Consider the following 26,409-nt stretch of genomic DNA (forward strand, 5'->3'; position numbering starts at 1 on the left):
GGTTTGTCGAGTGATGAATTTGATTCAGAACACTATACTCAAGCTAAAGTACACCAAAACCTATTAGAGGAAAATATGGAGGACCCTTTGTATATGCCGAATAATCTTTTAAATGAGAACATATCAAGAAATGGAATAAATTCTATAGTAATGCAAGCGAAACTACGATCTGCAAGTGGATATGACGAAATACCATACGATGTTTTAAAATTTCCTGTAGTTATTGAAATAATGCACAATCTTTTTCAACTGATTTTTGACTCGAGTTTAATTCCGTCCGCCTGGAGAAAATCCATAATTTGTCCTATATTAAAGGATCCGTCGTCAGATGCACGTATTCCGATGAATTACAGAGGAGTCAGTCTATTATCATGTGTAAGCAAACTCTATAGCGCATTTGTTAACAAGAGATTATCAAGTTTTCTAGAGACTGAAAATATTCTTGCAGATGAACAGAATGGGTTCAGGAAAAATAGGTCTCGTGAAGATCATATTTTTACCCTAAACAGTATTGTGAGAAACAATCACAACGTCTTTGCGGCATTCATTGACTTAAAAAAGTGCTTTGATTTCGTTGATAGAGACATGATGTTGTATAAGTTGCGCTTAAATAATATAGACGGCAAAATTTACAATTCAATTAAAAGCATTTATCAGCATACAAGCTCCTGTGTGCGTATCAACAATAAGCTGACGAATTGGTTTGACTGTAAATCCGGCGTAAAACAAGGGGATAACTTTTCTCCGACACTTTTCTCTATCTTCATCAACGATTTGGTTAAAGAAGTAAATGATTTGAATTTAGGATTTGATATTAATGGAAGACAAATTTCACTTCTATTTTACGCTGATGATATTGTTATGTTCGCAAAAAGTGAGGATGAACTTCAACAAATGTTAAATGTGATTCATAGCTGGTGTAAACGTTGGAGGGTTCTGATCAACACGGACATATCTAAGTGCGTGCACTTTTGTAAAGGACGTAAAAAGCAGAGTGAATTTAACTTTTCAATCAGCAATAATGCGTTAAAAACAGTGGACGATTATAAATACTTAGGTGTAACTTTTAACTGTAAAGGTAACTTTAATTTACATGCAGAGACTTTGGCTAAAGGTGCAGGAAGAGCCTTAGGTAAAATTATCTCGAAAATCCATCGTTTAAAGGATTTTGGTTTTCAGTCTTATGAAAAACTTTTTAATTCGTGTGTTACTCCAATCCTCGACTACGCATCTTGAATATGGGGAAATAGGAAGTTCCAATCAATAGACAACGTACAGAACAGAGCAATTCGATATTACTTAGGCGTTCACAGATTTGCACCAATTCTAGCACTGTACGGGGATACTGGATGGATACCAAGTCAGTTTCGGCATTGGGTAAACATTATTCGCTACTGGAACAGGCTATTATCGTTTGAAGACGACCGATTAACGAAAGTGGTGTTCAATATGGATTATGATCGTTGCACAAACAATTGGTGTAGTTACACTAAAGATATTTTCACGGAACTTAATATGTTACATTATTATGAGAGTAAAACAATGGTGGATTTAAAATCTTTTGAACAACTTGTACGAACTCATTACAGTAATATGTGGAGAGAGTCCTTGATAAATAAGCCAAAGCTACAATCTTACTTAAACTTTAATCAAACTTCGAACTAGAGCACTATGTAAAACTAAATCTTACGAAACACGAGCGATCTGTGCTAGCCCAGTTTAGATGCGGGATATTACCGATCAGAATTGAGACTGGTAGATATATTGGGGAACCAGTAGAAAACAGACTATGTCGTTTTTGTAACTCTCAAAATGTTGAAAGTGAGCTACATTTTCTTATAAACTGCACATTTTATAATATCAGACAAACTGTTTTTAGCGAGATATTAATGGTGCCTGACTATACGCAACTAGATGACCAGGGAAAATTAACATTTCTAATGGTGAACCATCCAAGGAAAATAGCTAAATACTTAGCAGCGTCCAGGGATGATTCCGCTATATAGTTTAGGGCCGCTTAGCGGCCCTTAATTCTGCCAGCGGCCCCCAAAAATAAATTCCAAATTCAGGAAATTAAAATAAAAATCGGTTTAGGCACCGATTACGGCAACTATAATTTTTCATAGTTTCAATGTCGCCAAAACGTGGTAAAATCCGGATAAGAATGCTGACTACGATCGCATTTTATTAACAACGATTTAATTATGTCAACATGAGGTAAACAATTTTAGCAGCCGGATTCAAATGAATAAAATTTTATGGGAGCATTTGAATTCACAAAAGTAGATCGCTCAGCAGGTGGATCAGATTTTGATCAAAATTGGTGTCAAAGCAGACCTCAGCAAAGAACAAATTCAAATTTTGATATAACATTGATGAATAAATCTTAATGGGCGCCGATCTTATCAAAGCAGATCACCTAGCAGAGCCAGTTATGTTACTTGATTAAAACTTTAAAAAAATATTTTATATTTTGCTCTATTTCCTCAAAAGACAAAAGTTTGAGCGTTTTTGAAAATAATGTTGATGATGGACCAGTCATGAAATGAAGCACACCCCTGAAATATGATGTCATTAGACATTATGGAACTGTTTCAAAAGATATAAAAATGATTCAAATAATTTTAGAATTTACTGGAGCCTGGTGCAATTGCTTAAAATATCTTATCGATTAAGTATATAACCTTTTGAATGAATGAATGAATGAATGAAAGAATGAATGAATTTTATTTGCAAAAGCATATAGAACATGCTATGGCAATACATAATATATACATAATGTGACAAAAGACTGGTAACAGAGATCAATACAATAATAACATACATGTTGTAGCTAACCAATAATATCAGATCTAGCTTTCCATGCACTCTTCAAATAGTTACAGAGCTTAATTGTTAGAGATCTAGAATTAGCTTTCAACAAACAAAATAGTTTAAAAATAGTAGGCCATGAACAACAATAGCCTAGAAAAAACAATATTCTAATTGCCCTTGTTAATTGCTTTTCTGAATCAGACAATTGGCCAGTTAAATTTGAAATCCATTTGAATCAAAGTAAGTTTATAACCAGATGCTCCGCAAGGCGTAGCTTAATACGACCGCAGAGGTTGAACCCTGAACGGTTGGGGCAAGTATGGACACAACATTCAAGCTGGATTCAGCTCTAAATTTGGATTGTGATTTAATAGTTGACACAGCATAGGTTTCTGAAACAGAATGAATGTGTTCTAATGAACTTAAACTTTTGTTTTCTCTTAGAGCAATTCATTATGCTGTTGAATATTAATCCTCTCAAAAAAATGTTTGAAGAAATTTTCTTTTTATTTATGAAATTTCAAATGAGAAAAATTGAACCCAATTTTTAATCACATCCCCCTTTCCCTTATTCCAAAACTAATCTCAATTAAAATATTCTAATGGAGTTTGCAACAATAACTACTCATTTAAATACATCATAAAATATTAAGATGTAAAAAAACTGCTTGTTATCACTGAATGGTAAAGATTATTTAAATTTATCAGTTGGTAGTAAAAAGTGAATATACATTGTATATTGTATATAACAAAGATTTAAGTTGATTCTGGACAAAGAAAGATAACTCTAATTAAAAATAAATCTTGCAATAAGATATTTCTTGCTTCCTATTCTGGACAAAGAAAGATAACTCTAATTAAAAAAAAAATTGCTATTTCACAATATTGTGAAATTTGATATTTCTTGCCATTGCACAATACTGTGCAATTGAAAAGACTTGCTATTCCACAATACTTAATATAATAATTTTAGATCCTGATTTGGACCAACTTGAAAACTGGGCCCATAATCAAAAATCTAAGTACATGTTTAGATTCAGCATATCGAAGAAGCCCAAGAATTTAATTTTTGTTAAAATCAAACTTAGTTCAATTTTGGACCCTTTGGACCTTAATGTAGGCCAATTTAAAAACGGGACCAAAATTGAAGAAGCTACATACACAGTTAGATTTGGCATTTCAAAGAACCCCATTTATTCAATATTTGATGAAATCAAATAAAGTTTAATTTTGGACCCAGATTTGGACCAACTTGAAAACTGGGCCAATAATCAAGAATCTAAGTACATTTTTAGATTTAACATATCAAAGAACCCAACCGATTCATTTTTTTGTCAAAATCAAACTAAGTTTAATTTTGGACCCTTTGGACCTTAAAGTAGACCAATTTAAAAACATGACCAAAAGTTAAGAATCTACATACACAGTTAGATTCGGCATATCAAAGAACCCCAATTATTCAATTTTGATGAAATCAAACAAAGTTTAATTTTGGACCCTTTGGGCCCCTTTTTCTTAACTGTTGGGACCAAAACTCCCAAAATCAATACCAACCTTCCTTTAATGGTCATAAACCTTGTGTTAAATTTCATAGATTTCTATCTACTTATACTAACGTTATGGTGCGAAAACCAAGAAAAATGCTTATTTGGGTCCCTTTTTGGCCCCTAATTCCTAAACTGTTGGAACCTAAACTCCCAAAATCAATACCAATCTTCCTTTTGTGGTCATAAACATTGTGTTTAAATTTCATTGATTTCTATTTACTTAACCTAAAGTTATTGTGCAAAAACCAAGAATAATGCTTATTTGGGCCCTTTTTTGGCCCTTAATTCCTAAACTGTTGAAACCAAAACTCCCAAAATCAATCCCAACCTTTCTTTTGTGGCCATAAACCTTGTGTCAAAATTTCATAGATTTCTATTAACTTAAACTAAAGTTATAGTGCGAAAACCAAGAAAATGCTTATTTGGGCCCTTTCTGGTCCCTAATTCCTAAAATGTTGGGACCAAAACTCCCAAAATCAATACCAGCCTTCCTTTTATGGTCATAAACCTTGTGTTAAAATTTCATAGATTTCTATTCACTTTTACTAAAGTTAGAGTGCGAAAACTAAAAGTATTCGGACGACGACGACGACGACGACGACGACGACAACGACGACGACGCCAACGTGATAGCAATATACGACGAACATTTTTTCAAAATTTGCGGTCGTATAAAAATGATCTGCTGAAAAAAAAACTGAATGGATGATTTTTTTTCAGTGGTTAAAAGAGCAAGCCGTTTTGTTATTTAATCTAACTTCAAGATATCTCATAAACTTTATAAGATTTCTTATATACATGTAATCATGACAATAGTTCATTAGATATCTTATATATATTGTAAGATATCTTATAAAGTTTATAAGATATCTTATAAAGTTTATAAGATATCTTATAAAGTTTATAAGATATCTTATAAAGTTTATAAGATATCTTACATAGTTCATGAGATATGTTATAAAATTTGTGAAATATCTTTTATAGTTTATAAGATATCTCATATAGTTTTCTTTATCAGATATCTTATGAATTGTATAAGATATCTTATAAACAATATGATATATCTTATAAACTATATACATGTATAAGATATCTTATATGAAGTTTATTTATAAGATATCTATTTCTATAAGATATCTTATAAAAAAGATTATTTTAGATATCTTATTTCTCTAATTCTTCGTCAATTTATCCCTTTCTGCACCCATTGTATTAATTTTTTTTAATCAACGTGTGGTTCGTTTGATCTCAGTACTTCATTGGTTAAATTACAATTATGACGTCGAATGTTCTTGCTTTCCTCTGAATTTCCTATTGTGACGGCATGAAAAAATTCGACCATGCCTGATGACGTCACATAGAAAGAGCACATCCTTTTGCAGATCATTCGAAAAGAAGGAATAAGTTTGCCTGCATAATGTTAGAAAATCATTAGAGAAACAGATTCCACCACCAAACCTCGTGTAATACGATTTTTATTCACTCCCGACAGTTAAATTTTAAATATTTAAAACGCTCGGGCAAGCCTTGTGTTTTAAATTTGAAAATTTAACTGTCTCAAGTGGATAAATATCGTATTATACTCGATGCAGTGGTACAATCTATATATACCATATAAGAAATACCATTAGAGACATCGTATAGAAATTATAAGATAATTCATATAATATATCTTAAATAATTTTCTTAAGATGATATCCAATAAACTATATAAGATATCTTGTATAAAAAATATTTATAAGATATTTCATATACTTAATGAGATATCTTAGATGTCTTATAAACTTTAGAAGATATCTTATAAAGTATAAAAGATATCTTATAAGTATATAAGATATCTAAGTATAAAGTATATTAGATATCTTATAAAGTTATTAAATATATAAGATATCTCATATAATATATAAGATAGCTTTAAAAAATAAATTATATAAGATATCTCATATATTAAATGAGATATCTTATAAAAATCTAATCTGTTATATAAGATATCTTTTATATTATGAGATAATTTGAGATAATTTGAAATTCAAAAAATAGCTAAACTGCTTAAGTGCCATAGGTATATGTTAGCTGGTAAACATGCCTTGTTTACCAAAGTTAAGTGATAGTGCATCATGTGCAATGCTATTCATGTATTACAACTTGCCTGGTGTGAATCGAATAACTTCTTCAATCGGTGAACAGGTGAAACTTAATATACATTTTCCGTTTTTACAGGTCAGGAAAATGATATTATTTCGTTTTAGATTGTATGCATAAAAAATTCCCAATTGGGATAAAATTCCCAATTTGATGTTCAAGGGACCCATTTGAAAACACATGGAATCATCCCTGAGCGTCACTTTTCCGTAGAAAACAAACAGTTTACTCTAGTTAACATTCTTAAACTTTTTTTACAAACTTTAGATGAATATATCATTATATGAACTTTTACAATCGTTAATTCTTAATCTATAATTATCTGTATTTAAATTTAAATTGGCAATTGACACGTGATTTTAGAACATTTATATTGAACTAAAAGTAAAAGGTGACTTATTGGTCCATTGGGCCGGGTGTATTATATATGTAACTATATTTTGTACAAATTTATATATTTTTGCCGACTTACACATGTCACTATAATAAACAATTTATTTACTTTCTTACTTACTTATACTAAAGTTATGGTGCGAAAACCAAGAAAAATGCTTATTTTGGGTCCCTTTTTGGCCCCTAATTCCTAAACTGTTGTGACCAAAACTCCCAAAATCAATACCAACCTTTCTTTTGTGGTCATTAACATTGTGTTCAAATTTCATAGATTTCTATTCACTTAAACTAAAGTTATTGTGCGAAAACCAAGAATAATGCTTATTTGGGCCCTTTTTTGGCCCCTAATTCCTACACTGTTGGAACCAAAACTCCCAAAATCAATCACAACCTTGATTTATGGTCATAAACCTTGTGTCAAAATTTCATAGATTTCTATTAACTTAAACTAAAGTTTATATAGTATGAAAACCAAGAAAATGCTTATTTGGGTCCTTTTTGGCCCCTTATTCCTAAAATGTTGGGACCAAAACTCCCAAAATCAATCCCAACCTTTCTTTTGTGGTCATACACCTTGTGTAAAAATTTCATAGATTTCTATTCACTTTTACTAAAGTTAGAGTGCGAAACCTTAAAGTATTCGTACGACGACAGCGCAGACGAGGACGCCAACGTGATAGCAATATATGACGAAATTTTTTTCAAATTTTGCGGTCGTATAAAAATCAAATTCTTACAATTTAATATTATTCTTCCGGGGTATCTTTAATAAATGGCGTCAAGTATGACCGTTTATTTAAAAAAAAAGTTATCCAATAATTAAGAAAAGAAATAGCACATGTTCATATCTATATATATCTGGGTCATTTCTCCTGCTGTGTCGGCAAAGCTTGGGAAATAAACCCGTTGCATATTTAATGAAATATCATTAATAGTTATGTAACACGATATTAAATATCAATTATTGACACTTCTGTAGTTTATGTGAACATTCCAACGATCTAATTGTGAAATTAAAGTACATGTCTTTGATGTTAGCAGCTCTAAATCTTGGATTTGATGTTGTCAAAATCGTAGCTAATTTACTTTGAAGTGACCATAATTGAAAGGGAGATATGAAAATGCAAAAAAACACTTTATCTCTATATAGCTTACCGTGCATAATGTGTGTGTTGTTATTTTCATTTCTTGCAAAGTTTTATCTAGATCTCCAAAACATATTGAATAATTCTCTTTCAAGTGAATAAGTGTCAAAAACTTGACCATCTGTGTATTTCCTGTGTAATTCTTGCCAATATCTCTCCAATATATCTCTTCCATTCCAAGACGAAGTGCTAATTCATGTATCAAGTCTTCCTCACAATTACAGGAAAGACGAAGCAACTCGGGGTTACTTGGAGTTTGATCTAAAGAATATTCACTCAAACCTACAAGTTGTATAAAACGTAAACATTGTAAAAAGATAGTAATAATTATGTAAATGTGACGATATATTACTAGAACACTATCAGTCAATATTGGCAACAAATATGGATAGTAATTATATTTCAGAACTGTCTACCACCAAGAATAATTATCTATATTTCTATGGTCATGTCTGGCTGTTCTAATATAAGATATATATTTATGACCGTGTTTGGCTGTTTTTAGGATATTCTACCATCAAGAACAAATATCATGTTTATATGTATAACCATGCAGTCAGGGGTACTACTTTTACAAGTTATCTTTATTTACTTGAAGAAGTCACAAAAATATACTTTTTCAAGTTAATTCTAATGTTTGAATATTCTTCCCTTAATTTTCTCAAAAAATTCTCTAAGTGAAATATTTTTACAATCCTACAAAAATTCTCCAATTTTGAGATGTAAAAACATGCCTTTAATGATTTTTCCCAGGTTAGCTCGTAATTTTCTATTACAGTTCAATGTTTCATCTCATTAACTCAACAAAGAAACTGATTGCGCAAAGATCTTAAGTAATTGCGCAAGGCCTTCAAAAATTGCTCCTTGGGGGCTTGAAAATGAGCAGTATTTTGAATATAACAGACAAATGGGATTTCTTGCTTTTGAGCAATACACTGTGCGCTGTGCTGTTGTGCATTACTTAGTAAATCTGTTTTCAGACTATAAATAAAGAATTAGCAATTGTGACCCCCAATATTTTTTTTTATATAACTCTAGAACTGTAAAAGTGACTCTACCAACATTTGTACTTGATCTAAGCTGTGTGCATACGTTTTGTAACATTTGGTTGACAAAAACTAAAGTTAGAGAAAAGACACAAATATTTCAAGAATTTTTCCATTTGTAAAGGGGCATAACTCTAGAACGGTAAAAGCGATGCCACCAAATTTCAAACTTGAACTGTGTTTTGTAGTAATAAGCATTGTGTATAATTAGTTTCATAACATTTGGTTGAGGCAAACTGAAGTGAAGGATCGGAAACGAACAATTTAGCAACTTTTCCATTTGTAAGGAGGCATAATTATCTCTAGAACAGTAAAAGTGACACCACCAAATGTGTAATTGATCTGTTGTTTGTAGTAATAAGCATTATGTAAAAGTTTCATAACATTTGGTTACGAAACTAAAGTTGGAGAACGGAAACGAAAAATTCAGCAATTTTTCTATTTGTAAAAGAGCACAACTCTAGAACAGTAAAAGTGACGCCACCAAAATTGAAACTTGATCTGTAGTTTGTAGTAATAAGCAATACGTATAAGTTTCATAACATTTGGTTGAGGCAAACTAAAGTTGGAGAACGAAAACGAAAAATTCAGCAATTTTTCTAATTGTAAAGGGCATAACTTTAGAACAGTACAAGTGATGCCACCAAAATTCAAACTTGTTCTGTGTTTTGTGGTAACAAAAATTGTGTATAAGTTACATAACAATTCACAGAGGCAAACTAAAGTTAGAGAACGAAAACCAATTTTGGGAAGAAGACGTACGTACAGACGGACAACGGTAAAACTTAATTTCCTTTCCGCTATGGTGGGAGCATACAAAATTGTCCCCCCTTTTTTTTAACTCCACCCCTAATTCCAGAAAAATAATATTTGAAAAAAAAACTTTACAGTTTAAGAGACATCAATGTACTAAAACAAGCATTATTGTCTGAAACTAGAAAAATGTTTGCTTTAGACCCTTTTGAGCCTAAATTCCTGTACAGATTGGGCAATTACCCCCAACATGAATCCCAATCTTCAACTTGTGGTATAAAACCTTGGGTACAATTTCAGAGCAATCAAAATACTTATACACAAGTTATTGTTCTGAAACTAGAAAAATGCTTGTTTGGGGACAATTTTCAACCCTAATTCCTAAACGGTTGGGACCATCATCCCCAAAAACCACACCGACTTTCCTGTTGTGGTATTAAACCTGTTGCTTAAATTTCAAAGAGATCCATACACTTACACTTAAGTTATTGAAAAACGAAATGTCGTCTGATGACGACGACACAGACAATGACACCGATGAAGACATGATAGCGTTTTACGATCCCATTTTTTTGCAGTCGTATAAAAAATATAAAAAGTATAATTTGCTCTCAAATAAATGTAAATGTTCTGTCAAGAAGTGCTGATTTAGAGTTTAAAATAATGATAATCAAATGGATACATTTAAATTTGTATTTCATTTATTATCAAACTAGTTAGTTCATAATCTTTGTTTCAATGAGAACTATGAACTGAGTCTGCATTTCATATTATTACGATCGTTATGAAAACATGAGTAAGGCATGTAAGAATTATGTAAATATTATTACTTGTGTTTGTCAAACAGCTTTTATAATATGACTTATGTGTTTACTTTATACCTACTAAAGTATTGATGTTGACAACATTGCAAACCATTTTTTATATCTACCCATACAATCCAAACACTCTATAACTAAGCAATTTTCAGTTACATTTATCTTAAGACATACATGCAGTTCAATGTTCCAAATTATACGCTTATAAAACACCAATTTCTACAACAATGCTTTTTAACGTCGCTGATGAGTCTTTCGTAGAGGAAATGCGCATCTGGCGTAAAAACAAAATTTTATCACGGTATCTATGATGAGTTTATTATAGTGACAATAGAATCAAAATTTAAAAAAAAATCACATCCAAACTGTTCATGAGTTTACTCCATTATTAATAAATATGCCTTGTCTTATCATAATAATGCTTTTTTTGCGCTATAAAACCAGGTTCAATCCACCATTTTCTACATTTGAAAATGCCTGTACCAAGTCAGGAACATGACAGTTGTTGTCCATTCGTTTGATGGGTTTTATCATTTGATTTTGCCATTTGGTAAGGGACTCTCCGTTTTGAATTTTCCTTGGAGTTTAGCATTTTTGTGATTTTACTTTTTAGTAAACATCCTAACAATATTGGTAAGCAAGCCAACCAACTTTGGACCAACATGGAGTAGTGCAATCATGACAGAAACAGTAAAGGTTTATATGCTAGTCAACTCTTATATATGTAACACTCCCAAACGTGTCCGATTCCCCCAAACGTGTCTTCTCTCTCTAAACGTGTCCGAAATGTACAATATTCCCAAAACGTGTCCTAATTCATAACCCCCAAACGTGTCCGATAAATGTTATTCGCCAAAACGTGTCCAATATTTAACGCCAAAACGTGTCCAATATTTAACGCCAGAACATCTCATGTCTTTTAGCGTTAATACATGTATCCCCTAAATAAAATCGCTGATAATGTTTACGGCAATTTTTTGATAGGGACACAGGTGACAAAGTTTTCATTTATAATTAGCTTTAGTTGATTAAATGTAGGTTTTTAATGAATATCACAATTCAAAATTTAATCTGTAATTGTTAATTAATTTTTGACTGAAATTGCTTATTGTTCAGTTGCAAGTATTTCAAACTCATTTAAAGCGAACCTGCACCTAATTATAGAGTTGAATTAATTGGTGACTTTGTAAATTATTTTTTACTTATTAACTCCGATGATGCTTTGTATATTTATCCGAATATTGCCTGGCGGGCGATTAGCAGCATTTTTTTAAACATTTTTGTTAATAGTTCTCCATCTGAATTTGTGTTTATTTAAAAAATTCATCAAATCATACACTGGTTATCCGTTTTTTTATTTATATATATAAATTTTAGGTTTCCAGCATCACTAAAGACACACGATCAAGAGCCATAACGTCCAGTGCCAAATATTTCATTCATTGGTTTTATAGATTTTTTTCATTTATATAAATGTTATGTGATCAACGCCGGTTATTAGTGGTTACCGTAATTGCAAATTTAATTTGTACTGTACAAATTCACTTTTTAGACTGCTGATAACGTATTGTCAAGTTGCACGTACTCTGCATATTTAGAACGAAATAGCTTTACATTTGCTGTATAAATTAAGTTTAGACTGTTGATAACGTATTTCCAGTTTCAAGTATTTCATGCATATTTAGAGAACATACATGTTTTAATGATTTTACTGTTCTATTCTGTTAAAATTGTCTTTAAACTGATCATTGCGTATTGTCCAGTGGCAAGTATTTCATGCATATTTAGAGAGAACATAGGTTACAAGCTTTTATTTTTTTACATTTGTACTGTATAAATTTACTTTAGACTGTTGATCGTCCAGTTGCCGGTGTTTCACAATATTTAGAGAGAACATACAAATTTTAATGTGCAAAGAAAGGGACACATTCATCCGTTAACTGTACAATTTAACTAAACATGTTTGCTTACAATTTACATACGACATAGCCGAAATGACGCCCCCACTATTACAGTTTTATGGGCTGGTTTAAAAAAGTACCTTATCTATATTTTTAATGAAATGGTAAAATTAGTATACATTAATGGAATAGCAATAACCAAATAACGCTTGAAATAGACAAATTTTTGGGATTGGACACGTTTGGGGGTTTGTTGAGAAATGGACACGTTTGGGCGTTTATACAAATCACACGCTTTGGCGATGTTTTTAACTAGACATGTTTTGCAGTTCAGTGACGTCAATGTGGACACGTTTGGGGGAATCGGACACGTTTGGGGGGGGGGGACACGTTTCTGAGTGTTACATATATATCATGGATATAAACTCATCATAGATACCAGGATTATTTTGGGATTTACGCCAGACATGCGTTTCCTCTACAAAAGACTCATCAGTAACGCTTGAATATTTGCTGAGATTTTTTTGTGGTAATGGAACACAAATATAGCCGATACACATTTCAATTCCAAATGTTTAGAACTAGATTATTGTGAATCTTACTAATGTTTTGTATTTATGTTATCAGCTCACAATATAAAGTCATAAGAAACCTCAAATAAAAAAAAATAATGCATATGTTTTTTTATAACTCAATGGATAGTTTTCATTATAAAACTTATGTACATATACTTTTTTCTGAAGAAAATTCTTTAATTTATTCATATTTAGAAGAAGTTTACTTTATTTTAATCCCGACATATTTTCTGTATGCAAAGTGACCACAGTGTGACCCATCTCGTAAAAATCCCGTGATCACAATACGCATGGATGTCCTTAAAATAGACTAGTATCTGAATTTACATGTTAAACACGTGCTCAATTTCCATGCTTTTTTTGTTGATTTTTTGTCGATTGTTGACAAACAGGTGACAATGGTTAAACTTCGGCTTCAAAACACGAACTTTAATTACCTGCCATATTTTAACAACAACACTGACCGATTGAAAAAAAAAATTGACGATTATACGAAATTTACACGAAAAAAATAAAAAATTCGTGCACAGAAGACTAACCTTATGATGTTTGTATGCATTGGTTTAAGAATTGGAAGAACATTATTTTTCACCGGTCACTCGTTTCTTATGACTTTAAATGGAAATGAAATATACTCCTAAGAAACATATTTTACTTGAGAAGGACTTATGATATTTTTGAGATTTTTTAACAGAAAAAAGAAATAGTCAATACATTTACCTGGACAACTAGGATCACACTGCATTTGTTCCTATAAGAAAAGAAAAACACTTTTTATTATCCTACAATTATTTGTAGCTAACGTAATCCGGCTAACATACCAAGAAACAAAAACATAGAATCTGCTTCTAAGTTAAATGTTAGACTAGTGTTGATAACTATGCTGAACAAGTTTAATCAAGCCACAATTTGTATATGCCTGTCCCAAGTCAGGAGCCTGTATTTTCGTTATTGTAATTTGTTAGTGAACATCCTACTTTTTTTCGTTCTTTGTTTTATGCATGAATCAGTTCGTTAGTTTTCACTTTTGAATTGTTTTACATCTGTCATTTCATGGACTTTTATGGTTGAATATATGGTATGGGTTTTTCTGTTTAGTGAATGCCATACCATGACCTATCATTGCGAATTTGTCAATTGATCTCTGGTATAGAGCTTCCTCATTGGCAATCATACAACATCTTCTTGTTTTCATATTAATCATAATATTTGAAATTACAAAGTTACACCAATGAGACTACCACAAATACCTTTATGTGACTTTTTTGGAGGGATTGTATGGTTTGTTGTGCGACCTTTTAATACACTGATTGTGTTGTCCTACCTATTATGACATTTTGAGTAAGTGTAAATTTGCATGGTGGTGGGTGTTGGCATAACAGAAGAACATCATCATGTATAGCAACTGGTCTCTTTTTTTTAGTTCGAAAGATTCTCTCAGTTTTGTGTTTTTTACTTCAGTTTGTAAGTTGTAAATGAATTTTCTAGATTTAAACATCATTCTGCTCAATATGTCTGCGCCTAATGTATACTATTCATTACACTGTGTCTGTGAATTGCAGCACATTGATTAGGGGTTTTATCAAATAATTGCTACACTGGCATTGCTGTTAATTATACTCGAAAAAGTTACGAAAAATATTAGATGGAAAGCTAGAGTTGAAAAAAAAATGATTGTTATCATACTGATGAATAAAATTGTCCTTGTATTTTTTTTTTCTTTTATGTTTCAGCTTTAAATTTTGCGATTTGATAGGGGACTTTCCATTCCGAATTTTCCTTAGAGTTCCGTATTTTTGTATTTGTTTTTTTTTTATTTATTTCTTTATAAAGAAACAAACCAACTATATCATGTTCATAAATATCTGTCTTTTATGCATCATAAGAAAATATTCAATATGAAAATAATTAAAGTAAAGTACATACCAGTTTCTGATTCCAAACTCTCCAGTTGTGTTTAATGTTTTCACCATGTTCGCAAAGAAATTCCTCTGTATCTACAACCATATATTCTTCTGGAGTAAAACAGTTTAATTTTGAGCAGGAATACTCAGTGTGGAATGGTAACTTGTTGTTGGCTTTACAATGGATAGTTGACTGATAAAATTCAGATATTCTCTCCAAAGTGACAAACAAACAATCCCGGACACTGGTGGCTATATCAGGTATTATCAGGCCCTTGGAGCGCTTGTGGACAAGGTGCAGTAAGATCTTATTTCCTTCTACACAGACAACAATATCATGCTCTTTATCAAATGATAACCCAACAAACCCAGAAAACATAAGTTTCCGTCCTTGGTATTCTTTTAATGTCCACATACTCAGACATGCACATATTAGACGGTTTGGTAAGGCTGGAGGTATGATGGTTCCTTTGAAAACAAAGGCCAAACTTAGTGTCCTCTCTGGTGTACATTCTTTTTTCAAGAAATCTGTATCATTTCTTTGGGTAAGCATACAGGGTACAAAGAAGTTTTCTATTGGTAGACGACTTCCTGTTTTTGTATCATATCTCCGTTGTTCGGATACTATATCTAGATGTATTAGCATATCAAATATGTACTCTTTAAATGGTAAAATCTGACGGAATTCTTCTTGTTCCCAAATCTGGTAGAGGTCTACTTTTTGTATCATTCCATTTTCAGACATCTTTTGAAAGGTTTTCCTTGTTTTATTTTCTTTGGGCCAAAATGCAACATCTATAAATATGAAATAAAGAAGATGTTATCAGACTTAATATATAGTTTATATTATGAGGTAATACCGGTCTATAAAAGCTAAATGATCAAACAATTGGTATCGCTCACTTAGATCATCACTGGGAAAAAACAAATTATTCTAATATTTAAATTGAATGTCTTTTATGTCAGGATTTGATAATCAAATTTATTTACCATTTGGAAGAAAATAATCTGAAACAAGGCTTGCATGTGCTGTGGGAAAACTGCAAGTTTTCAAATGTTTGCATGGTTTCTACATGTTTTATTAGTTTTGAGGTAAGTTCCCAAGCTGTGATCGTATATATAAAGAATACAACTATGTTAAACACACTGAATGTGTTTTTTTTCCTTGACAAATTCATGAAATATGATATTTATAAAATAGAAAAAAGACAGACAAAATATACCAGAGGGACATTTAAACTCATAAACTGAAAATGCCATGGCTAAAAAAGAAAAAGACAAACAGACAAATATGATATTATAAAATAGGTGCGAAATATAACAGAGGGACATTCATACTCATAAACTGACGTTGCCATAGATACGACATCATCCGTTATCATCTGTGAAACGAATATTTAATTAGACTATTTACCGGATTTGTAATCACATAAGCAACACGGCGGGTGCCACATGTGGAGCAGGATCTGCTTACCCTTCTGGAGCACCTGAGATCACCCCTAGTTTTTGGTGGGGTTCGTGTTGTTTATTCTTTAGTTTTCTATGTTGTGTCATGTGTACTATTGTTTTTCTGTTTGTCTTTTTCATTTTTAGCCATGGCGTTGTCAGTTTGTTTTAGATTTATGAGTTTGACTGTCCCTTTGGTATCTTTCGTCCCTCTTTCATAACAGTCAACCAACTCGTGATGGTGTCCGTAAAAATTACTTTCAACTTCACCGTTTGGAACTATTGGTTTAATTTAGCAGGAATTTCTGCTCTATTGGTGAGGTCTCACATTTCTGGATGAAATTTGTTCCCTTATATAAATAGAAAGTGACACAGATACAACATGATGGGAGAACTAAGTATTAATAGTTGATATTTCATGATTATGAAGAATAAATGTCTGCAGACTTTCAGACAATTGATTAATCCAGGATATCTTCCATTAAAATACAAGTTTCATTTAAATCTGTGTATAAAACTTGTTGTATATTTTGACAAATATTTCAAAAATGGGAACCAATGAATAATTTTTAACACTAGGCATCAATATGGGCACTTATACCATTTTGCAATTGTGTTTCATTTGTGGTCAAAATGCATTGATCCTGCAACAAAATTGAAAATACAAACATGGAATGCGCTTAAGAGACAACTACCTGACCAAAATGCAGAAAGCAGTCAAAGGCCACCGACAGATCGAAAAAATCTCGTAACCCTATGGGTGCATCAGCTGGTCCCTAAACAATAATGTATGTTAGTTTAGTGAAACTGAATGTCACACTAAGCATGTCTACATTCACCTTCTATAAAAAGCCTAGTATAAGAGTTTCAGTTTAAATATATAAAAACTACACATTGTTTTCTTAAAACATAATTGTGTTGGAAATCAACTCATAACGAGATAGAACTACTTGCATTCTCAAAGTTTTTTAGCATTGTTCAAATATATCTTATATTTTGAAACCATGTAGTTCTATAGTCATACCGATACCTTAATACTAAATAAATATCAGTTTCAGTTTAAATTGAAAAAAAATATATTATATTTAAGTTTCATAAAATTTTGATGAAGTAAACTTAAGAAAGAGAACAGAAACGAAAAATTCTGCATGCTTCCATTTCTAAGAAGTATAACTCTAGAATGGTAAAAGGGAAGGCACCAAAATTCAAACTTGATTTTTGTTTAGTGGTAATAAGCATTTTGTATAGAATTCATAAAGTTTGGTTGAGGCAGGGACTTTCTATACTAACGGGACTAGTCACTTATAACGATATCTATTCACATTATCAGACTGATCTCGGCTGTAGCTGATGTCACTTGACTTTATAGCAAATCATTTCACATTTCCGAAGTATTTTACATGAATACAAATAAACTATATATTCAAGTTTAACAAAAAATCGTTTTTATGAAATTTTATACATTTTGTCATTGCAAACTGCTTTTCATGTTTTTCAAAAGATTTCTCGTCTTTTAAATATTGATCTTTAAACTTTGAGGAATTTGTTCGTTGAATTTTCAGTGGCTGCCATCTTGTGTGATATGGTAACCATTTTACACAACTGGGGTGTGCTTCAAAACGATACGTTTCAGTTAAATAATTCATCATTCTTTCAAAATCTTATATTTTTTGTCATCTTAAATCGCTATTAATCAGATTTTATATATACAACTAATAATAATTATACAATTACAATGTACTGTGAAGTACGCAAATATATACTAGCATTGTATATCAGAACTAAGTTTATTGTTGGGTGGTAGCTTTAAGCAGGATGCTGAGTAATCAGTTAAAATCAATAAAGACGAGTCCCGTTAGTATAGAAAGTCCCTGGTTGAGGCAAACTTAAGTAAGAAAATGGAAAAAAAAAATCAGCAATTTTCCCATTTATAAATTAAAGAGACATAACTCAAGTATAATAAAAGTGACGCCACACAATTCTAATCTGATCTAAGTATCTAAGTAAACTCCTCGGTTGCCTGCTGCCGTACATCACCAATTAAAAAACAACATTTTCATTCAGAAATCTGTTAAAATATTGCATGCATTTCACAATTTTTAACAATGTGGATAAAAAAAAGATTAATCATTTTACTAATCATATTACATAAAAGTTCTCACATACCAACATAAATATTAGTATAAGATATTATCAAACAGTCTGTCATGCTCTAATAAAAGGTAGGTAAACTCTTGTTGGATATTGGAACATTTTTACATGCAATATTTATATTCTCTACACAATGAAAATACACACACCTGTGATAAAAGATCTCATAACTTCCACCATAAGAAGAGGGTTGATCATTACATTATCTCTCAGCTGGGGGGTATCGAAATAAACAATCTTCCCCAGGGAATGATGAAAATGTAGGAAATCAGTCAACTGCTCAGGGGACAGGACAGACACCTCGCTGATAGCATTTAATTCTTTAACTTCAGCCAATGACATTATTTGTTTTCCTTCTGCCACTAGTTCAGCGATCTCTAGCTCTAGTGGAACACAAGCATTGGGCATTCTTTCACCCCAGCATGGGTGGTCGAATGTAAGTTCTGTTATTGTTTTCTTCAGAACTTCTATTTCTGGGTCGGCTTGATCTTTGGCATTGACAAATATTAGAGGTCTAAGGACCAAATGATGTTTTCCCTCGTGATCTTTAAACAACTCCTCAATTCCTCTGTAAAGCTCTTCACGTCTGGTCTCAATATTCTCCTGTTAAACATAAAAAGTTGACAGATTAATACACTGTAAAGATACTGTATCGCTCACCTGGTGATGTAAACGCATCTTCAATGGTGGAATAACAACAACAACAACAATACTTTATTTTAAGAGAGTTCTTTGTCTAATACGTTCTCCTATTTATTTGTATTGTAGTCCTGTAATATTATGTTGTCATTTCAATGTTATGTTTAACATTGCCATTAAAGTGCGAGGTTTGGCATGCCACAAAACCAGGTTCAACCCACCATTTTTTCCTTTAAAAATGTCCTGTACCAAGTCAGGAATATGGCCATTGTTATATTATAGTTCACTTCTGTGTGTGTTACAATTTAACGTTGCGTCGTTTGTTTTCTCTTATTTTTGAGTGTAAATTGACATTGCGATAAGACGTGTCACGGTACTTGTCTATCCCAAATTCTTGTATTTGGTTTTGATGTTATATTTGTTATTCTCGTGGGATTTTGTCTGATGCTTGGTCCGTTTCTGTTTGTGTTACATTGTAGTGTTGTGTAGTTATTCTCCTCTTATTTTTATGTGTTTCCCTCATTTTTAGTTTGTTACCTCGATTTTTGTTTTTTGTCCATGGATTTATGAGTTTGAAAAGCGGTATACTACTGTTGCCTTAATTACACAATTAGCTAATCTTCCCTGAGGTCCTCATCATGAAAAATCGAACAAAATGCAAACATATACATTGCATACATTAGTATAAAAAGTCAAGTATGATAATAATGTTCAATACAACTTGATAAAATGTGATGAAAAAATAAAAATGATGACATAATCAGTTTTTAATATTATTTATACAGCTAGGTTATAAATGAATGATCTGTTATAAATGTTGTATTTGAAACAATTAACATTTGTAATATTTCTTCACGGTATTGGCAAAGTATTCCACATGAACGGTCTAGAATACATAACATTTTTTTTTAACAATTCTGTTTTTGGTTTAGGGAGTATGATGTTTCCTTGAACAGCATTTCTCAAGGGGTATGTATTTCTGTCTGAAACATAATGATACTTGTCAGTTAGATATGATGGGGCATCATTTTTAATGCACTTAAATGTCATCACAAACTTGTGATATTTTATTCTCTGTTCAACTGTCAAACAGTTTAAGTGTTTGAATAAGGGCGAAGAAGGAGCGAAAGGGTCGGTTTCTAGTACTAATCTAGCTGCTCTCTTTTGTAATTTTAATATCCTTTTTAAATCCTCACTGCTACAACTACTCCACACTAAACAACAATAATCAATTAGTGGCAAGATAAAACCATTATAGAATATTTTTCTGCATTTTAGATTTAGAAATGTTTTAATCTTTAATAGTAGATATAGTCTAAAGAATATTTTTGAGCACATCACATCAATTTGGTTTGTCCATGTGAGGGAAGGGTCAATTTTAATGCCTAAAAGACTTTCGCATGTGGAAGATTGTATCACTTGATTGTTAATAGTTAAACAACTCTCATTGTAATGTGGCTTTGCTCTTTGCTTCGTTCCAATAATCATATATTTTGTTTTATTTTTATTGATGAACATATTGTCATCATAGCACCATTCCTCAACACCATGTAAATCTTTTTGTACCTTTGAGTGTAGAGTTTGATAACAATTACCAGACAGATGTAAAGTTGAATCATCTGCATATAACAGTGAAACAATTTTTCATATAAAAATGAAGGTCGTTTATGTATAATATAAACAGAAGGGGGCCTAATATGGAGCCTTGGGGGACACCATACTTGATATAATTTTTTTCAGAATGAGCATTACCAATTTGTACTTCTTGAGTTCTTTCATTCAAATATGATTTTAAAAAAGAAACAGCAGTATTATTAAATCCATAAATTTCAATTTTTTTACAGAGAATATCATGATCTACTAGTACTACATCAAAAGCTTTCTTAAAATCCAACAGGACTGCTAAGTTGATATCACCATCATTCATAACGCGTTCTACAATTAGATTTATCTCAAATTTGCAAGTGACATACATCTTCTCTCAAAGGTCAATTTTACACTTTTAACCTAGATCTTATACTTTCAAAGATAACAGACAGAAACTGTTATCAGTTGTTAAATCTTACATTCCATGGGAAATAAAATGAAAAGGGTATTTTGAAAGAAAAACTTGCTATTGATATTTTTGTTTTGTAATTCATTTTACCTACCTAGTAAAGAAACACAAGTAAACAAAATAAGACACAATTAATAAGTTGGTAATAAATCTAAAACAGGTCAAGAGGGTATTTGCATGAACATAAAGATATTGTTTAATTTCCATTTTTTGTTGATAAAAATTGTACTTATTTTAAAACAAATCATGAATCGTCCGTCCTCATGCATTCCCTGTCACAATCTTTTATTTCACAAACTCATCAACATTTGTATTACGTTTTGGAATTTCAAATATTTTGTCCTCTAACATCACTGAAGAGACATTTATTGTTAAGATGTGCATCTGGTGCAGTACCACTAAATTCTAAACTTTCATATTGTCAACATATTTGTTGAAATAAAACTGACTTAAAAAGAAAATACAAACTTTAACATTTAAACTGAGCAACTGTTTAAACTCAATAGACCATGACCGAGAGTGACACGGTAAAGAATCTCCATGACAATGAGATATATCAAATTGAATATTAATACAAATGCTAACCAATATCATTTTCTTATCTATAAGTGTTTCTTCATATATTCTACTCTAGTTATAGGCCCTGTAATCTGATCTTAATATTCTATTACCCACAAATCAATTAGGATCTTGTTCTTTCGAAAGAGTAGCTTTATACGAAGTTTGGTCAAGTTAAGACATATGGTCATATTATCATTATGTAAGCAGTTTTTATACATTATTCAAGTGTTTCAAATGGCAATGACTTACTACTATATTTCTAACATAAGATCACTCACCATTGGTACTTTGTCCTTGTGAGTGGCAACAAACAAGATTTTTGGAATGCCTGCATATACAACCTTACAATAGGTCAGGATGGAATTGACCCAATATTGCAAGAATACTACAAAATAAAATCAGAATCTGTCATAAAAAAAGTATAAACTAGAGGTTCTAAAGAGCCTGTGTCTCTCACCTTGGTCAGGTCTACGTGAATATTAAACAAAGGAAGCAGATGGAATACAAATTCATGACCAAATTTAAATATAGTCGTACTATTGCTTATAGTATCTAACAAACAAACTTAACCATGAAAACTAAACATTGATAAATGATCCATGACAATAAGGTCAAGGTCAGATGATACATGGAGACTGACATGTACATCATAAAATATTACCATACACCAAATATAGTTGACCTACTACATATAGTATTAGAAAAATTCGTGAGGGTTCCGAGGAACCCAGTGTCTAGCCTACTTTTGCTGTTAATCGCAGACTCAACAAAATGAGGAAAAACATCAATAAAAATTTCCCTCTCGATACTGTCTTTTGATTGAAAGAAGATTCCAAGTTTGGTAAAACAATCCAGGATAGTTTATGAATCAAATAAATGTTGTATAAACTTTAACTGCAGACTGTATGTAATGTTAACTAGAAGAAAAACTAAGTCCATTGATAAGTAAAATACGGAAAAAGTGAATTTTTTTTTACAAAATTTACTTCTGAATAATATCTTATGATCAGAAACAAGCTTCTGTCTAAGTTTGGTAGAAATCGAGGATAGTTTAAGAACATTATAAAAATTTTAAAAACTTAAACCACAGAGTGAATGTTTTGTTTCTGGCAAAAAAACTAAGTCCATTTATAAGTAAAATACGGAAAAGTGGAAATTTATTTTTACAAAATTTTCTTCTTGATACTATCTTATGATTATAAACAAGCTTCTGTCCAAGTTTGGTACAAATCAAGGATAGTTTATGAAAGTTATTAAAATTTTAAAAACTTTAACCACAGAGTGAATGTAATGTTTCCTCGCAGAAAAACTAAGTCCATTTATAAGTAAAATACGGAAAAGTGGAAATTTATTTTTACAAAATATTCTTCTTGATACTATCTTATGATTATAAACAAGCTTCTGTCCAAGTTTGGTACAAATCAAGGATAGTTTATGAAAGTTATTAAAATTTTAAAAACTTTAACCACAGAGTGAATGTAACATTTCCTCGCAGAAAAACTAAGTCCATTTATAAGTAAAATACGGAAAAGTGGAAATTTATTTTTACAAAATATTCTTCTTGATACTATCTTATGATCATGAACAAGCTTCTGTCTAAGTTTGGTACAAATCAAGGATAGTTTATGAAAGTTATTAAAATTTTTAAAACTTTAACCACAGAGTGAATGTAATGTTTCCTCGCAGAAAAACAAAGTCCATTTATAAATAAAATACGGAAAAAATGGAATTTTATTTTTACAAAATTTACTTCTGGATACTTTCTTATGATCATAAACAACCTTCTGTCCAAGTTTGGTAGAAATTCAGTATAGTTTAAGAAATTTCAAAAACTTTAACCACAGAGTGAATATTTGTGGACACCGCCGCCGCCGCCGCCGATGACGCCCATGGAATGTAGGATCCCTTAGTCTCGCTTTTTCGACTCAAGTCGAAGGCTCGACACAGTGCTATTGTGCAATACTGTGCAATTGAAGATTTCTTGCTATAGCGCAATACTGTGCAATTGAAAATTTCTTGCTATTGCACAATACTTAATATAATAATTCACATATCCTGTTTGGTGTGTATCTCCTGCCATATCATTATTATTTGCTTTTATATATATATATCAGATATAAACAAATTAAAATTAAAAAATATAAAGAAAAAAAAACAGAAAAAAAAATCCCCCCCCCAACTTTTTTGAACCCCTTATGATTCATCACCCCAAACTCAATCCCAGCCTTCCCTTTGTGGTATAATACCTTGCAGTACAATTTCAGAGAGATCCATACACTTGAACACAAGTTATTGTCTGGAAACTAGAAAAAAACCTTTTTTTTGTCCTTTTTGGTCCCAAATTCCTAAATATTTAGGGCAACTGCCCCAAAACTCAAACCCAGCATTCCCTTTGTGATATGGAACCTTGTAGTATGATTTCAGAAAGATCCATACACTTACACAAAAATTATTGTCCTGAAACTAGAAAAATGCATGTTTTTTTTACCCTTTTTGGCCGCTAATTCCAAAAATTTTGAGGCAATTACCTTCAACATCAATCCCAGCATTTCCTTTGTGATATGGAACCTTGTGGTACAATGTCAGAGAGATCCATACACTAACACACAAGTTATTGTCTGGAAGTTACAAAAATGCTTATTTTTGGCCCCTATTTCCTTAAATGTTGGTACCATAACCCCCAAAATCAAACCCAACCTTCCTTTTGTGGTATTGAACCTTATGGTAATATTTCATAGAGATCCATTTCTTAAACTTAAGTTATTGTGCAAAAACCAATATGTCTTCCGATGACGACAACGACGCCAACTTCATACCAATATATGACCGCAAAAATATAATGTTGTCTGTCAATAAATGCAACACTCTGTTCATGCTTATGATAAAATCATCAGCTCCTTTTTTGTAAGAATTTATTCATTCAAAAATCTAAAGCACTTTCCGACGTACAAAAATTCAAACCTGGTATCTTTGATAAATATTATTGTCTTACCTCATATCAATGTTTCAAAATGTGAGACACATTGAGGTTAATATTGTAGTTTGTAACAAGCTCAAAGTGGCAATGTAAACAAGTTACGTAAACATTTAGATTGGCTTAAATATTTAGACAATTTCAATTGTTTTTTTGAATTATCACCTTGCTGTTATAGAAATGTATCCTGTTTGCATTATCTGAGTGTAAATAACATGCACATTACCTGCTGGCGTTGGCGTCATGTGCTGCCCTGGAAAACACATCACATCAGGGACCTGTTCATGCAAATCTTTGCTCCCATCAAATACTACAAGAAACAATGCCCGGAACGTCATGAAGGTCTGATGTGTTGTTAGATAAACATATTGTCCACCAAAATCCCAGAAGATAAGACGTCCAACTTTCATCTTATACTTTCCACTTTTGAGGAACTTTTCCATTTTCTTTCTTATTTCTTCTTTTGTCATTCTTGTTCTCATTTTCTTTTCCGTCTGTTTTACCGTGTGTGGCACGTTTAGAGATTGTGCTGCTGCAGACTGTTCTGAGGGCAAAGAGGAAAGTGTAGCTTTGGCATAACCAGTTGGGCTTGTATCTGAAGCTTTGATGAACTTTTTGGTTAGTTCACTCTCCTCCTCTTCTTCCAGAGAGGTCATTAAAACCTTACTGTACACAACATCCAGGGCATTAAAAGAGTCTGAAATTGTATTTAATACATCAGGCAAATCAAACCCAAAACAGCTGCAGGCTGTCAAAACGAAGTGAAGAATGTAAGAAAAATCAGAATTAAGATAAGAATCATATCTTATCAGGTGTAACATTTACATAATGCTATTAACATATTTTAAAGAGAGTCATATTTTAACTGATTGATTGATGACATTACTGATTATGGAAAATAAATGTTAATTCATTGATTAATTTTAACATTTAAATTCAATTTCAAAATATAAAACCTTAACATCGTTCTAATAAGATTAGTATATTGTTAAGATTTTCATACACAAATCAGATTTGATATTGAATTAATATGGTGCGTGAATAGAAGGCACAAACAAAATGGCTACAATGTGAAACTAATTTAAATCAGTGCTATAACATCTCTGCTGATAGTGCAGTCCATGCGATAGAGTTTTTTTTTTAAATGTGGTCAGATGTTTGTACTTATGCCCTTTCTCACCTGGATCAACAAGAATCCACTCTTTTGTAAGAATATCTAGGCCACAGCGACCTTCTACCAGAGAAATCCCATCTGTCGGGTGTCGACCATCAGGTATAATTTCTCCAGCTAACAGCTTAACAAGAGTCGACTTCCCAACAGAAAATTGGCCAGTTACCATGCATCTCATATCAAAAGATTCATAGCTGCCCTTCCCTAATAAACGATTTAACATGGCAGACTGTTGCCCTTTTCCGATGGAATCTAAAAAAAAATAAAAAAAATTGGAAAGTTTTGATTTGTTCATGTTGTGAAAAAAAAATGTATCCATACAAACACTCATAGATAATTTCTCCTCATTTGTTGGTTAATATGTTGATATGTC

General features: G+C 31.7%; 1 protein-coding gene across 1 annotated transcript in view; it reads right to left on the bottom strand.

Moving 5' to 3' along the window:
• LOC143051539 (uncharacterized) overlaps nucleotides 1-26,409 on the bottom strand; it is a 43,177-nt gene that overhangs the window by 11,936 nt on the left and 4,832 nt on the right. The window contains exons 2-8 of the mRNA XM_076224432.1: nucleotides 26,046-26,288; nucleotides 25,092-25,562; nucleotides 22,170-22,276; nucleotides 18,785-19,238; nucleotides 15,061-15,833; nucleotides 13,855-13,885; nucleotides 8,052-8,323 (exon numbers count right to left, since the gene is read on the bottom strand). Coding sequence (XP_076080547.1) covers nucleotides 8,052-8,323; nucleotides 13,855-13,885; nucleotides 15,061-15,833; nucleotides 18,785-19,238; nucleotides 22,170-22,276; nucleotides 25,092-25,562; nucleotides 26,046-26,259 — 2,322 coding nt within the window. The 5' untranslated portion in view covers nucleotides 26,260-26,288. The remainder of the gene's footprint in view (nucleotides 1-8,051; nucleotides 8,324-13,854; nucleotides 13,886-15,060; nucleotides 15,834-18,784; nucleotides 19,239-22,169; nucleotides 22,277-25,091; nucleotides 25,563-26,045; nucleotides 26,289-26,409) is intronic.

The sequence above is a fragment of the Mytilus galloprovincialis genome, chromosome 11 (assembly GCF_965363235.1).
Source record: "Mytilus galloprovincialis chromosome 11, xbMytGall1.hap1.1, whole genome shotgun sequence".
In the NCBI taxonomy this organism is placed as follows: Eukaryota; Metazoa; Mollusca; class Bivalvia; order Mytilida; family Mytilidae; genus Mytilus; species Mytilus galloprovincialis.